The sequence below is a fragment of the Mauremys reevesii genome, linkage group 3 (assembly GCF_016161935.1).
Source record: "Mauremys reevesii isolate NIE-2019 linkage group 3, ASM1616193v1, whole genome shotgun sequence".
Lineage (NCBI taxonomy): Eukaryota > Metazoa > Chordata > Testudines > Geoemydidae > Mauremys > Mauremys reevesii.
In genome coordinates, this window is record NC_052625.1 from 7,173,999 (window position 1) to 7,189,973 (window position 15,975).

The 15,975-nt window shown below is 45.7% G+C and overlaps 1 protein-coding gene and 1 long non-coding RNA gene across 4 annotated transcripts in view; one reads left to right on the forward strand and one right to left on the reverse strand.

The window, feature by feature from the left end:
• The first annotated feature begins 269 nt into the window (after positions 1 to 269).
• On the forward strand, positions 270 to 8,413 carry LOC120400443 (C-type lectin domain family 12 member B-like). Its single transcript, XM_039529003.1, has 6 exons — positions 270 to 348; positions 1,867 to 1,998; positions 4,031 to 4,124; positions 4,936 to 5,083; positions 6,438 to 6,580; positions 8,272 to 8,413. The coding sequence occupies exons 1-6, from the start codon at positions 270 to 272 to the stop codon at positions 8,411 to 8,413; spliced, it is 738 nt and encodes a 245-aa protein (XP_039384937.1).
• A 1,771-nt stretch (positions 8,414 to 10,184) lies between these two features.
• LOC120401480 overlaps positions 10,185 to 15,975 on the reverse strand; it is a 57,376-nt gene continuing 51,585 nt past the window's right edge. The window contains exons 3-4 of one of the 3 annotated variants that reach the window (XR_005596478.1): positions 15,486 to 15,726; positions 10,185 to 10,286 (exon numbers count right to left, since the gene is read on the reverse strand). This is a non-coding gene — a long non-coding RNA (uncharacterized LOC120401480). Of the gene's footprint in view, positions 10,290 to 15,291; positions 15,727 to 15,975 lie in introns of those variants that run through there. The other 2 variants (XR_005596477.1, XR_005596479.1) reach the window with 2 other exon arrangements.

The following is a 15,975-nucleotide window of genomic DNA, read 5'->3' on the forward strand; positions in this document are numbered from 1 at the left end:
TGGCCACTGTCAGAAGACAGGATACTGGCTAGGTGGACCATTGGTCTGACCCAGTGTGGCCATTTTTTATACTCGAATGTCTATTCCATGATTTTTGTTCATCTCAGTCTACCCAGATACTACGAATCATTGTATTGTTGAAATCCTTTCACCAAAAGCTTCTGCACCTGCCTTTATGAACTATTTTATAGAACCACCTGCATTTCATCAACTCTCAACCAACCACTGGAGGCGAGACTAATATGACTATCCCTATTGCCCCACCAGAAATGAGTGAACAGGAGGACCCGAAATTTCAATCCTCTTCTGAACATCAGAGACAAAAGCCTGAGAACGCTGGAAGCGAAGGTACTCTATGTAACTAATACAGGACTATGGAGAAATATAGCTATGACCCAAGCTCATGCAAATAGGCAGCGCTCCAATGCAGTAAATGGCGTAGCAGGTTGCACTCCACTTTCACCAGCTGAGGATCAGCCCCATCGAGCTTCCAGTCAACGGAAGTTAAGTTTGAACATGTTTTTTCTAACTGGGTGGTCTTTTAGAGTTTGGTGCTGTACAAATAAACTCCAGTGTGATTTTTGTTCTCAGGCCTCTCTCTGTTCATCTGTTTTGTGTTCTTGTCACTCTCTCTCTCTGTTAGAGTCTTCCACTCCCTCGTCCTCCTGGTTGCCAATGGCAGTTGTGCTTGGCGTCCTTTCATTGTGTCTGCTTTTGCTGATAACAGCGAGAATCCTTGGTGCCAAGCGTAAGTACTGGCCGGAAAAATCACTAGGGGCTTCAGTCAGAAACCGATGGCTTTATCCTTTAGCTATGCCACTGACGTGCTGCATATTTTGGGCCATATCTCAAATTGCTCATCTGTAAACATAACATGCTACGTAAATAGGACCTGATCCTGCAGTCCTTACTCACAAGAGAAGCCCCATTGACTCAAATGGAACTCTCTATCTCATGCTTCCAGAATAGTGAAAGCATACTTCTACGCTGACTTAATTGAAGTTGCCTCTGCTCCTGTGTCAATTAATGCTAGCAACCATTATATGTTTCCTTCTGTCCCCAGTTCCACATAGGGTCTATCTGTTACGTGGGGCTGTAATCTGGCCACTAACATACAATCTTGGGGGCAGGGGTTGCTAAGGCAATTACCACGTCCCATGGCAGTGTGGTTGGAGCCATTATAGCCTGCCTGATTACTGTAGGGAGCCCCACCAACCATTCTCAGAGAAGAACTACTTGATCCACTTACTACCATTTCTGCTCAATCTAAATCCATCCAAGATATTAAATCTGTCACCTGTTTCTCCTCAGTTCCAGCCAGAGAGCAGAACAACAACAGTCTACTACAATAAGCCATAAGAGATTCCCATTCCTTTTGATACATCAACAAAACCAATCTCCTGAATTGAGAGAGTCAGAAAATATCGGGCAACCTTCCGGACAGCACCGTCTCTGTTATCGTTGCTTAGCTCTGCCTCAATTTCTGCCAGCAATGTCGTTCATTCTCTAGAGCCAGCACATGCTATTATCAATTCTCTTAAATCTCTAAGGTCTAGATGTTTTCTAACCATGTATCCAAAACACTTTTTTTAGTCAAAGAACCCAGTTATTTAGGGAGTGTCTCTTTTTCTGTTTTGAGCCAGAAGGTCCCCAGTTAGAAGATCTGAGCTGTAGGACAGATACCCACAATGCACTGGTAATACGATGGTTAGGTGCCATGCTGTGCATGGATGTTCTAAACAGATCTAGGCTAATCAGGGTAGGTTTTATGGGCCCATTGCACTGTACTATGTTTCAGCCGAGGCTTTCGTATCACCCTGATTCAGAGAACGACTGCTCTGTAAATTCTGCCCTAGCTTTGGTAAGTGACACTGTTGTGTTGTTCTGATGTCACTCAGTGTAACAGCCAGCAGAAAAATCTCACCCAGCAGCCAAAGGTTTACCAGAGCCAACCCACAAACCACCAAGGGACTCCGCAGGAGCTGCCAAGCAACAGAGGTAAATGGAGGAGGAGGAGCCATTGTCCCCACCGGCTAGCCCCAGATCCGTACGGAAGATTCCTTCTGTCCCAAAGTGCTCGGGCTTAGGATATGAGTTCCCCTGGACGTGGTTGAAGGAGATCTCACTGGCCAGCCATGTGGTGTGGTGGAGATGGAGAACCCTCCCGACCTTGCTTCTCAGCCCAAATAGCTCAGCTTTTCCTCTGTCCCTTGAGAGAGGAAGGAATGTAGTCAGTGATAATCTCCCCTCCTGTGGCCTGACGCAGCCCAGCTGTGGGCCGTACACTGAGGCCAAAGCATGTGGGTCATTTCCTGTATGCAGCTCCATGGCTGGCTCCTCCCATCTCCCCTTAGCTACTGGGAGGCCGTTGAGTTGGGTCAATGTGTTTTCCCAGGCTGTCCCCTCTCCCCTCCCTGCTGCACCCCTTTCCTGATGTTTTGCCCATACCTATGCTCGCAATGATCCTTAACTAGACACTCTGTGTCTCCTACCACACCATTCTCTGCCTTGTCCTATTGCATTGCAAATATCACGTCCCATGTCAGTGTGGTTGGAGCCATTATAGCCTGCTTGATTACTGTAGGGAGCCCGACCAACCATTCTCTGAGGAGAACTACTTGTTCCACTTACTATCCTTTCTGCTTCATCTAAATCAATCCAAGACATTAAATCTGTCACCTGTTTCTCCTCAGTTCCAGCCAGAGAGCATAACAACAATCTAGTACAATAAGCCATAACAGACTCCCCTGCCTCCCGATACAACAAAACCAATCTCCTTAATTCAGAGAGAGTCAGAAAATATCAGGCTACCTTCCGGATAGCACCATCTCTGTTTTCTTTGCTTAACTCTGCCTCAATTTCAGCCAACAATGTCGTTCCTTCCATAGAGCCAGCACATGCTATTATCAATTCTCTTAAATCTCTAAGATCTAGATGTTTTCCAACCATGTATCCCAACAGTTAAGACAAACACGTTTTCTTAGTCAAAGAACCCAATTGTTTAGCCAGTGTCTGTTTTCAGTTTCAGTCACTATGTTGGCCTTACACAGTGTCCTGATTAGCAAACAAGGCTGATATATCTAGAGGGAGACGGCTTTTCATCTCTTAGGTCCTTGGTCTGTTAAATGTCCCCTGAAGCAGGGTCTGGTTCACCCCGAGGATTTCTGTCTCACTGTCTCAAACCTCTTACGTTAGTTCCCTAATTCATATCTAAACTAATTTACTTTGTTTAGCATTTATACCTTTGGTTCTCAAATGAGTCACATATCCCAGAGCTATGCCTTGTGGGCGCTCAGTACTGGTATACTGTCATATTTTGGAAGGAGGAGCTGCAGAATAGACCCAGACCAAAGCTCAACCAACATTTATCCTCTCATCAGTCAGTCATTTAAGCTCTCAGCGTCATGTCACCCAGAAAGGGCAATCAATTAGCCAATATTCCGTGGAATGGACATAGCCCCTTATAGGCCTGACTGGTTTTGTTTTAAGGTACTGCAGCGTCTGTATTTGTACACATACGGGTTTCGGGACAGATCCTTTGCTGGAGGAAATTGACACAGTCACTGAACTACATTGATTTACACCAGCTGAGAATCTGGCTTGCAGTCCCAATGCCTGTGTTGTTTAAAAAATACAGAACATTTTCATGCAAGTACCAACGCTGTTCAATATTAAAAAATGTGTGCTACTGCGTACATCAGAAAATTGACTTTCTACAGTAGACGTTCTCAAAAGAATTGTAGAACAGCCCCACCCAGGTGTGAAGAGCTGCTGCAGAAGGTCCCCAGTTAGAAGATCTGAGCTGTGGGACAGATACCCACAATGCACTGGTAATACGATGGTTGTGTGCCATGCTGCGCATGGATCTTCTGAACAGATCTAGGCTAATCAGGGTGGGTTTTATGGACCCATTGCACTGTACTATGTTTCAGCTGAGGCTTTCGTATCACCATGATTCGGAGAACGACTGCTCTGTAAATTCTGCCCTAGCCTTGGTAAGTGACACTGTTGTGTTGTTCTGACATTTAAGACACTCAGTGGCGTGGCCAGCAGGAAATCCTCACCCAGCAGGTGGAAAATCTCACCCAACAGCTGAAGTTGTGCCAAAGTCGAAGCACAATCCACCAAGGGACTCCGCAGGAGCTGCCAAGCAACAGAGGTAAATGGAGGAGGAGGAGTCGCTGTCCCAACCAGCCAGACCCAGATCCGTACAGGAGATTCCTTCTGTCTCAAAATGCTTGGGCTTAGGATGGGAGTTCCCCTGTAGGTGCTTGCAGGAGATCTCACTGGCCAGCCGTGGGGTGGGGTGTGGTGGGGATGGAGAGCCCTCCCGACCTCGCTTCTCAGCCCAAACAGCTCAGCTTTTCCCCTGTCCCTTGAGAGAGGAAGGAATGGAAGGCAGTCAGTGAATAAACTCCCCTTCCGTGGCCCGACGCCTCCCAGCTGAGGGCAGTACACTCAGGCTGAAGCTTGTGGGTCATTTCTCACATCCAGCTCCACAGTTGGCTCCTCCCTTCTCCCCTTAGCAACTGGGATTCAGCTGAGTTGGGCCAATGTGCTCCTTCTGGCTGCCCCTCTCCCTGCTCGTGACAAGCTCCCATCCCCCAACCTGACTGGGGCTCAGGAGGGCAGTCAGGCCTCTACCACGATGGTGGGGGTTGGTTCTCCAGTCACCCCATCATGCTGCTGGGGAAGCCAGTCCCTTCAGGCAGCCTGCTCTTCCCTGCCTGGCAGCTACAGCTCCTGGAGGGAAAGGGCCCAGCCCCATGGGATGATGGGATTGCTTGACTGTATGGTCCATGACAACAGTAGCCATGGGGGCCGAGGTCTAAGGCTGGAGTACAATCCCAGGGATTGACAGCAATGTCCCCAGCACACCTCATCACACCAGAGCGAGGCAGGATCCTGGTGAACTGATCAGCGGTGTTTGTTCGTTCAAGGGGACAAATGTCCAGTACGGTGGATACAGTCCAGTGACAGCTCGTACCTTTTTGCTGCTGCGGACAGAACATGGGACCAGTGTCAGTCCTACTGCTCATCTCAATCTGCCCGGCTGCTTAAAACTGAGAGCAAGGAAGAGAAGGTGAATCTGAGTTTCTTTTAAAATATTGGAGTAAAACTTGTGTTAATCGGCAGCGACTCCACTGCTGAATGTGTGGGATGGACCGTTCCCAACACACAATCCATCCCCATGCTACATGCAGGGTGCTGTGACTCTGCAGCAATGCCCTGCATGGCACAAAGGGCCCTGTCATCTTCAGATGCAGCTTGATTTTAAGTGCCAGGGAGATTCCCCCAAACAAGCAGAGTCTGAAGATAACAGAATCAGTTCTTGTAAATGTATTGACAGCCCCGTGGGTAACGCCATATGGTGACCATGAAAATGGCCAGAACATTTCTTTTTCTGCCAAAGAACTCTGTTTGTGGTGAACAACTCCAAACCACCAATGGCAATAACCACACCGTCTTTCATCTCCTCATTTCGCCCACCTGCCATTTTAGGAGCTCTGCTTGGGGCCAGCTTTCATTGGTGGTTGGAGAAGGGGCACCAATGGTTGCAATGTCTCTCCTAAATCACTTCCCCAAGGCTGCTGGGGAACCATGTGGCAGAACTAAGAATGGAAATCTGGCTGCAATATTCAGAGACCAGTAGAGAATTCAGCCACCCAGCTCCCACTGAAATGAATGGAATTGGGTGACTCAGTCATCTGGTGGGTTTTGAAAACTTTCCCCATGAAGCATCATGAATCCTGAAGGAACTGGCACCTCTAAAAGAGACTGAAAGAAGCTAAAGTCCTTCACAGCCCCCTGTATTCAAACCCACTCAGGTACTGAGCAGATATCAATGAAAGTTTCAATTAACCATTTTGTACACTCTCAGCAGTTAAACCAGTGAAAGGGATTTAGCAAAATCTAAAGGGACTGGGAATATTTGAGAAAAGTTAGAACATTTATAACTTAAACCAACCGAGCTGAAGTTCTTTCAAGCAGGCTTTTCCTTAGATCCCTTTGAGATCTATGAAATGAGCCACGTCTGCACAAATCCAGTACAGGCACCTCTGAGTTCAATGTGTGCACCAGCTCCTGACTGGTACATTTGGGGGAAATGTCGGGTGTTTTTTAGCACCCTTCCATAACCCAAAAATGGCTAAATAGTTTTTATTGTAATTTTGCTATAAAATTCAGCTTTGGCCTGACACTCAGTCTGGACAATTTCAGCCCAAAAGGATTTGGTTTGAGAAAGTTATTGGTCACTGAAACAGCCAGTTACTGTAATAGAAGTGGGAACTCAGCCTTAGCTGTAGTGATACCTCTAAGACCACCTATGGTGATACCGTGTGCTGGGAGTTCCTGATCTTCTACCCTGTCCAGCCACTTCCACTAATACCCACATGATGGAATATGAGGTTTTAACACATTATTTTATTCTTCTGCAGAATTTCATACAACAAGAATCATTTCTTTATTTTGATCTGCGTCAAGCCTTTAAATATTATTTCTCTTTCTGGATTGGATTATCGTATGATTCCAGCTCCAGGAAGTGGGTCTGGGTGGACAGCACAGCTCTCTCCTCTGGCCTGTAAGTCTGTCGCTAGCGCATCCTCGGCTATTGACCAAAGCGCAGCACTTAGTCCTGTGTTTGATTCTCCACTGTGAGCCTCCGACAGCCTGCGTTACGTGGGTTCCTTCAAGTGGAGACACAGAGAAGAAGAGATACTAACCCACAGCACTGGCCTCAACTGGGGTTCAGGCCCCTGGGAACTTCCTGTTCTCCCCAGCTCCCACAGTGCCGTTCTCTGAGCAATTCTAACTCCTTTGTGATGCCTTTTATCCTGAAACACCCCAAAGTGCCCTCAATTTGCGAGCCTGATAGTAGGTGGTGCTGGGCCTCTAGTGACACAAATTCAGCCCTGAAGGCCAAGAAGGCCGTGGGGGAGAAAGACATTTGCTCCTTCCCCCTGCCATGGGCTGCAGCCAGACACACTGGGGTCCAATGTGGGCTTGTTGGCTGGGGATGGCAAAGGAGGAGGAGGAGCTGGTTATCCAGCACCCACTGGGTGACAAACAGCTGAACTCGCTGGTGTCAGTCCCGGGTAATGCAACCCTGCCAGGTTTCTATACAGGCCACATATTGCTGCAAAAATGAGTTTTTTTTTTGTTTTTTGTTTTTTTACAATAAAAGTGTATTAGGAGTCCTATTTGTATCCCTCTACTTAGAGAGCCTGGTGACTTCGTTACGCCATGAGTCGAACACTACAGGGCTCAGGTAGAACTATAAAACCCTCCTAAGTCTATTAAAATAACTTTTCTCTACCTACACATGTCAGTGTAAATGTCTGGAGAGAGTCCAGTGGAGGGCAACAAAAATGATTAGGGGGCTGGAACACATGAGTTATGAGGAGAGGCTGAGGGAACTGGGATTGTTTAGCCTGCAGAAGAGAAGAATGAGGGGGGATTTGATAGCTGCTTTCAACTACCTGAAAGGGGGTTCCAAAGAGGATGGATCTAGACTGTTCTCAGTGGTAGAAGATGACAGAACAAGGAGTAATGGTCTCAAGTTGCAGAGGGGGAGGTTTAGGTTGGATATTAGGAAAAACATTTTCACTAGTAGGGTGGTGAAGAACTGGAATGGGTTACCTAGGGAGGTGGTGGAATCTCCTTCCTTAGAGGTTTTTAAGGTCAGGCTTGACAAAGCCCTGGCTGGGATGATTTAGTTGGGTTTGGTCCTGCTTTGAGCAGGGGGTTGGACTAGATGACCTCCTGAGGTCCCTTCCAACCCTGAGATTCTATGATTCTATGATTTCTCTGGCAGACTGAGTCACAAAAGCAAAGTCAGCTGTTCCATACTGCTCCAGGGTTTTCAGTGTCCCAGTGAGCTGGGTTAGCAGGCAGAGGGCAGGTGATTTGATCTAAGGTGCCTGAAAAATTGCAGACCCATGTGACATATGAATTGATCACACGGACACCATTTCCATTTCTGTGACTGAATGTGGTGGTGGTGTGTGTGTGTGTATTTCACACTCCCACCACCAAACTGGAGAAATCTCTGGCCACGATATATCACAATGGGAGAGGGAATAAAGAACACAAGGGCCATGAGGTCTTAGTGATCCTGTGGTCACAGAGTCTCCTCAGACACATTGGGTAACACATTGGTTCAGCATCGCTTACTGTCCCCAGGACGAACACAGAATCCAAGCACTGTGACCTGAGGCAGGGGGCTGAGGGGTTATTAAGATGCAATGTAAATGGTGCTTTTTTCCACTGCAGGCTTGAAATCCCAGAAGCCGATTACCAGCAGTATCGGCACGGCGCTTGTGCCTATATCCAAGGTGGGAATTTCAAACCTGGAGACTGCAGAGAAACTCGATCGTGCCTGTGTGAGAAGATGAAGGATTTGACAAGAACCTGAACTACCTCACATGGAACAGGGACTGCCGGCCTGGGGCAGTCTGCTAAACCAAACAGAGATGGGAAAATCTCATTTCCTGGCTTGGTAATTTCCTCCATCTGCTCGTTTATGTTGCACGTGCAAGAGTTGACTACAATCGCTTTCCCCTACGGCCTAACTTCATCTGCTGGCGCCTGCAGTGGTTGGATAAATCTGCACACCTCACCTCACCTAATGTTATTTTCTTGGCTGTATGGGCTGTATTGATGCAATGTTGGGAACCACTAGAGTAAACTGTAACTCTCCAGAGCCTATGGCGTGTACAGACGTGTGTGTGTGTGTGTTCCACAATCATAGACACGAGGGACGGAAAAGACCTATGGACTCCCCTGGTGCAGCTCCACATCATATGTCTGAAACACGAGTTGAATAATTGCTATTAAAATAAATTTCACATCAAACATCCCTGAGTCCTCCACCATGAGCAATGTTGAAAATGTTTCAGAAGTGTGTGTGTAGTTGATCAGGATGGGGGTGGGGAGTCAATACTCTGAAGAGATCAATGAATGTAACCTATTTGGGGGATATATTTTTAAAATGCGTGTTGCTGGTTATGTATCATGGATCTGCACTTTCCAGAGATGGCACCTGGCCTTTGTGGTGCCTGGCATTCCCTAGGATGCTGGCATTCCCTGTCCACAATTACCATAATCCCTGGAGTTGGGGCAAATAAAAATATCCTTGTTATGCAATTCCTTGCAATCAGCCAGGGCGAATTGCTGCTGAGTGGGACATATTGGGGTGAAGATCCCTGGATGTGCTAATGAAGAACCTTGGTCCAAGTCAGATGCTGTTTCTCTTCTCAGTTTCCACCCTTCATTCTGAGACTGCATTGCCTGCTCACTGAGGCCCGGATTTTTAAAAGCATTAAGGCGTTGCTATACTCAGCCTTGCAACGTCTATCTGATTTAGGAGCCTACCTCTCTTTTTCCAAAGTGCTTTAGGCCCTTAGAAGCTTAAAACCTATTGACTGTCACTGGGATTTTGGCTCCCAAGTGCCTAAATCATTTTTGAAAATGAGATGTAGGCTCCTAAATCAGTTAAGTGTTGCAAGGCTGAGAGTGGCACAGAAGCAAAAAAAGAAAATGTCAAGGATGGGAGGACAAAACGTTCCCCAATCTCCTTCCAGCCCAGGCAGAGCGGGGAGTGTGTTGGGAGTCCCATTCCAGGTGGAGTCCCTCCTAAGGGAAAGAAGAAGACCTGAGAGCACAAAGACAATGCTCTAGAGCAGGGATTTCTGAAATACGGGTGTCTAAAAGTAGGCACCTCAATAACAGTGGCCTGCTTTTCATGGGTGCTGAGCACCAAAACTTGCACAGACTGCAGGGGGAGCAGCTGGTGCTGAGAACTTCTAGAAATCAAGTCACCGGTTAGGTCTGGAATTTTCAAAGGGGCCTCAGGGATTAAGACACCCCAATCCCATTGAAAGTCAGGGGAAGTTTAGCATCTAACTCCCCTAGGCTCCATTGAACATCGCAGACTAGATCCTGCAATATGGCTTGAAGGGCCTAATCCAAAGGCCACTGAGGTCGATGGCAGTCGTTCCACTGACTTGAGTGAGGTTTGGAGCAGGCCCCAGGAGCCCGTCTTTAGCCACCCTGCTTTGCAATGGTTGGCCTGTATTTTTCTAACAAGCCTTGTCGACAGCTGAGCATCTATTTCCAATACGCTCTTGTTTAATAACTTCAGCACTAGAAGATGCTCCACTGGTCTGTGAATTTATCCCCTCAGGCCTCCTTCTCGGTGTTGCTTTCTTTAGCTCATCAAGGTAAACTTTGTGTGTAGGAGTTTCACATCTCAAATTAGCAGCGAGAGAGCTCTTCCTGTGCGGTTTCTGCTGGAACAGTAACAAGCAAATCATCCTTCCTCTCTCTGCTGGACCCCTGAGATCCAGACAGTCCGACTGGAAGACACACATTGCTAGAGTCTGATTCTGACCTCACTTACACCAGGGTAAATCAGGAATAAGCCAAGGGAGTTACTCCCGTGTAAAGCAGATGTGGGAGGAGGATCAGAGCCTTGCTCCGCCCCCTGCCACGCCCATCAGGGTTCATAAACCGCAGCGGGGCTGATACAGCACTCAGAGCTCTATTCCAGAACACTGTCCTCAGCTCACAGACCTCCAGAGGCACACTCAGGTATCCCTCCCAGGTGCTGTCATGGACTGTAGTTTGATAATGGGCATTTGCTGTAACTGGGACTTACCTATTGTATGTCAGGTGACTGAATATTTCAATAAGAAAACCCAGAGAATTTTGGTAGGATTTTGGAGATGAGGGTAAGACTTATGGGCTGGCAGGAAGATTTTTACTTCTGGGAAAGAGGTTTGCTTGGCTCGTTATCATTGAACCATGCATGGGCAGGTTTGGCTTTTGTTGTAGGGTGGACAGAAGGCATTGGCGGCTGGAAGCAATATTCCCTAACCTTCCTTGAGTATGGAGAGCACTTTACAGACTAAAACTTTGGGCTTAAAGACGCAGAATATGCACACACAACGAGAGGAGGGAAAGCGTAGTGGAAATCAGAAAATCTTTCCAATTAATGACTTCACTATACATACAAAATGATGGGGTCTAATTTAGTTGTTACCACTCAAGAAAGAGATCTTGGTGTCATCAAAACCATCTGCTCAATGTTCAGTGGCAGTCAAAAAAGCAAACAGAATGTTAGGAACCATTAGGAAAGGGATCGATAATATGACAGAAAATATCATAATGTCTCTATATAAATCCATAGTGTACCCACAGCTTGAATACTGTGTGCAGTTCTAGTCGCTCCATCTCGAAAAAGGCATATTAGAATAGGAAAAGGTGCCGAAAAGGGCAACAAATATGATCACGGGTATGAAACAGCTTTCATATGCGGAGAAATTAAAAAGACTGTGGGGCTGTTCAGAAAAGAAATGACGAAGGGGGGATATGCTGGAGGTCTATAAAATCATGAATGATGTGGGGAGAGTGACTAAGGAAGTGTTATTTACCTTTTCACATAACACAAGACCCAAGGGTCACTCGATGAAATTAATGGGCAGCAGGTTTAAAGCAAACAAAGGCAAGTATTTCTTCACACAATGCACAGTCAACCTGTGGAACTCGTTGCTAGGGATGTTGTGAAGGCCAAAAGAATAACTGGGTTCAAAGAAGTATTGGACATATCCTTCATGAATTTCTCTATCAGTGTCTATTAGCCAAGATGGTCAGGGTTGCATCTCTATCTCTGGGTGTCCCTAAACCTCTGACTGCCAGAAGCTGGGGCTGGACAGCAGGGATGTCAATAATTGCCCTGTTATGTTCATTCCCTCTGAAGCATCTGGCACTGGTCACTGTCGGAAGACAGGATACTGGACTTGTGTGGCCATTTTTTATGTTTGTATGTCTATTCCAGGATTTTTGTTCATCTCAGTATACCCAGATACTACAAATCATCGTATTGTTTAAATCCTTTCACCGAAAGCTTCTGCACCTGCCTTTATGATCTATTTTATATACCCGCCTGCATTTCATCCACTCTCATCCAGCCACTGAAGGCGAGTCTAAAACGTCTATCCCTATTGCCCCACCAGAAATGAGTGAGCAGGAGGACCTGAAATTTCAATCTTCTTCTGAACATCAGAGACAAAAGCCTGAGAATGCTGGAAGCGAAGGTACCCTATGTAACCAATACGGGACTATGGAGAAATATAGCTATGACCCAGCTCATGCCAATAGGCCACGCTCCAATGCAGTAAATGGCGCTGCAACCACCACCAGGTTGCACTCCACTTTCACCAGCTGAGGATCAGGCCCATTGAGCTTCCAGTTCACGGAAGTTAAGTTTGAGCATGTTTTTTTTCCAGCTGGCTGGTTGGTCTCAGTCTTTTAGAGTTTGGTGCCACTCAAACTCCAATGTGACCTTCGTTTCTCAGGCCTCTCTCTGCTCATCTTTTTTGCGTTCATGTCACTCTCTGTGCTAGATTCTCCCACTCCATCGTCCTCCTGGTTGCCAGTGGCAGTTGTGCCTGGCGTCCTCTCATTGTGCCTGCTTTTGCTGACAACAGCGAGAATCCTTGGTGCCAAGCATAAGTACTGGTTGGAAAAATCACTAGGGGCTTCAGTCAGAAACTGTTGGCTTTATCCTTGACTATGCCACTGACGTGCTGCATAACTCGGGCCATATCTCAAATTGCTCATCTGTAAAATGAATAATAATTTGCTACGTACATAGGACCTGATCCTGCAGTCCTTACTCATGTGAGAAACCTACTGACTCGAATGGAACGCTCTGTCTCATGCTTCCGGAATAATGAAGACATCCTCCTGCACTGACTTAATTGAAGTTGCCTCTGCTCCTGTGTCAATTAATGCTAGCAGCCATTATATGTTTCCTTCTGTCCCCATCTCCACGTAGGGTCTATTAGTTACTTGGGGCTGTAATTTGGCCACTAATATCCAATCTTGGGGGTAGGGGTTGCTACGGCATTTTTACTGAAATATGGAGCCACCTGGATGGGGAGTCACCACGTCCATCTGAGCCAATTCCTGGAATAACAAACCATAAGGGTTTCTTGTACCTGTTTCCACGGTCTCAACAGCCTTAGCTCCTGGTTGGAGCAATGACTGTGATCTAGCCCTTGCCATCAAATCACTTAAAGCAGCTAACACAGTCTCTAGAGGTTGCCTACCCAAATGAGCCATATCTGCCCCTCTTTTCTGAAGTCTGGCCCATAACTGTGCTCACAATGATCTCTAACTAGACACTGTGTGTCTCCTACCAGAGCATTCTCTGCCTTGTCCTATTGCATTGCAACTGGCACGTCTCATGTCAGTGTGGTTGGAGCCATTATAGCCTGCCTGATTACCGTAGGGAGGAGAACTACTTGTTCCACTTACTACCATTTCTGCTCGATCCAAATCCGTCCAAGATATTAAATCTGTCACCTGTTTCTCCTCAGATCCAGCCAGAGAGCATAACAACAATCTAGTACAATAAGCCATAACAGATTCCCCTTCCTCCTGATACATCAACAAAACCAATCTCCTTAATCAGAGAGAGTCAGAAAATATCGGGCTACCTTCCGGATCGCACCCTCTCTGTTATCTTTGCTTAGCTCTGCCTCAATTTCTGCCAACAATGTTGTTCATTCCTTAGGGCCAGCACAAGTTATTATCAATTCTCTTAAATCTCTAAGATCTAGATGTTTTCTAACCAGGTATCCCAACAGCCAAGACAAACATGTTTTCTCAGTCAAAGAACCTAGTTGTTTAGCCAGTGTCTGTTTTTCAGTTTCAGCCAGAGGATGAATTACTTCCTCTTGTATTTGCTGTGGAGACTGAGGTATTTACACTACCACTGCTGGCTGGGTTACCGGAGGCCCTGGAAGGGGCTCCTATTCCTCTTCCACCTGTACATTTATTCTTTCCTCTAAGCCCTGACATGTATGGATTAAAGCTGTTATCTGCTGCGCCTCAGTTACGTTCTGTGCTACAGCAGTTTGCAGGTCCTGTTTCAGGTTTTCATTTTGCAATTTTAATTTTTCCAATTCCTGTTCTCAACTTTCTCGCTTATGTTCCAAAACATCTTGCTCCTTTACAAGCTTATTTACAGCATGATCCAGAGCACAGCTGACTTGTGCTGCTGTTTGGGCTTTCTTAGGAGCGTAACCCTTCTGATACCCCAAGAACAAGTTGTCCAAACCTTTCTCATGCAGTGCGGGGACTCTATTAGCCAGACATGAATTAGACCCCAAGTATTCACATGCCTGTCTTAGTAAGCACGGATTCACCATACCCGCAGGCTTCGGGGCATCCCCCTTGTCCTCCAAGGTAAACCCACCTTGCTTGTGCTTGCTGAACATCATTGGCTTTAAGATAACACTGATATTGTAGGGATATTAAAGAAGGTTTATATTAGACATGGTTTATATAAAAATGACATTGTTAATTGATGCCTTATAACTAAAGGTTTATGTTAGAAGTAAATTTGTGATTCTAACCTGCAAGCCACCAGCTGTGTCTGTGTGAAGCCTGCTCAAAGAAATACTTTGTATAAAAAACTTGTTAACATTAAATAACTCTAAAGTAGCCAAAACAGTAGCTGTTATAGTGTATAAAATGAGATCCCCACCTCTCCTCTTCACTTTTCTCTCACTTTGATCTTGATTGTTAAAAAGAAATCACATAAACACAAAAAGGTAAAAAGACCAAAGAAAGAGACAGTGAAATAGATGTAATTAAGAGAGAGAGTGTATGTAAATGAGTGCCTAGTTTAAATAATGAGAATGAATGGTTGAAGAATTCCAGAAGAAAGAACAGTGTGTGGTGATCAACAAGATGATCAGATCAATGAGATGACGGAGGATCCACCCCACCACACCACCCACACCTCAAAGCAAAAAAAACAAAAAATACAATAACATGATGCCAGCCACCAGCCATATTGAGATTTACAACAGCATGAAGCAACTCATGGCAACTCATGAGGATAAATATATATAAAAAAAAACTGACTCTAAAGAGACTTTGAGTCTGAGTCTAGCTATCTGCCCTCCAGCCAGCCAGGAGGAGCATCAGACCATCCACCAGACATCCATCCTCATGACCAAGATACCTGGCCAGCTTGGCCACGCGCAGTAACTGGTAACATACTAACAACTACAACATGAATGAATGATTGTGTGTGATTGTGTGTGTGTGTGTGTGTGTGTGTGTGTGTGTAATGTGTAGTAGTAGTAGTAATAGAAAAACAACGTTGTTTTTGTTTGTGTTGTTGTTGTTTTTTGTTGTTATCTTTTGTTTGTTATAGTATTTTTGCCTTCCTAATAATCTCCTGCTAGTCCTTTATAACAATATAACCCTGCGTACTTGTGTGTTTCTCCTCTCTCAATATACTGGTTCCAAGTTGTATTTAATCCCCGGTTCCCCGGCACCATACACTGTCTCAAAACAATATTTGCACTTGGCTTACCAGAATATTCTGGTTCCAAGCTATTTTTCCCCAGTTCCCAGCACCACACAATGCTTTAACACAATATATTGTTTCTTTTATCTTGGCTTACCAGTTCAGAAACCTCTGACTTTCCCCACTAGCACGGTAACCATCCTCTGCTTCCAACGTTGAAATGGATCTTTAATGGCCCATTACTGGGCGGATCCAACATGGGAAAATCGAAGATGGAGACTGTGGAGAAACTTGATTCTGCCTTTGCAAGAAGATGTACATATTGTAGTGTCTGATCCTGTCTAATTTCAAGATTTTCAAGTGCCACCATGTCCCTAGGCAGACTCCGCATCATAGATCTGAAACATGAGTTAAATAATTGCTATTAAAATAAATCTCACACCAAACATCCTTGAGTCCTCCACCATAAGCAATTGTTGAAAAGGTTTCAGAAGTGTGTGTGTGTGTGTGCGCGCGCATTTGTGTGTGTTTGTAGAGTTCATCAGGATGGGGGTGGGGAGTTAATATTCTGAAGAGATCAACTACTGTAACTTATTTGGGGAATATATTTTTAAAATGGGTGTTGCTGGTTATGTATCATGGATCTG

Excerpts from the sequence above, each read along its gene's own strand:
- LOC120400443 (XM_039529003.1), top strand. The coding sequence starts at position 270 with ATGAGTGAACAGGAGGACCCGAAATTTCAATCCTCTTCTGAACATCAG. Across the intron at positions 349-1,866 it reads TGAGAACGCTGGAAGCGAAG|TGACACTGTTGTGTTGTTCT; the intron begins GTACTCTATGTA and ends AGCTTTGGTAAG. Across the intron at positions 1,999-4,030 it reads GGAGCTGCCAAGCAACAGAG|ACACTCAGTGGCGTGGCCAG; the intron begins GTAAATGGAGGA and ends CTGACATTTAAG.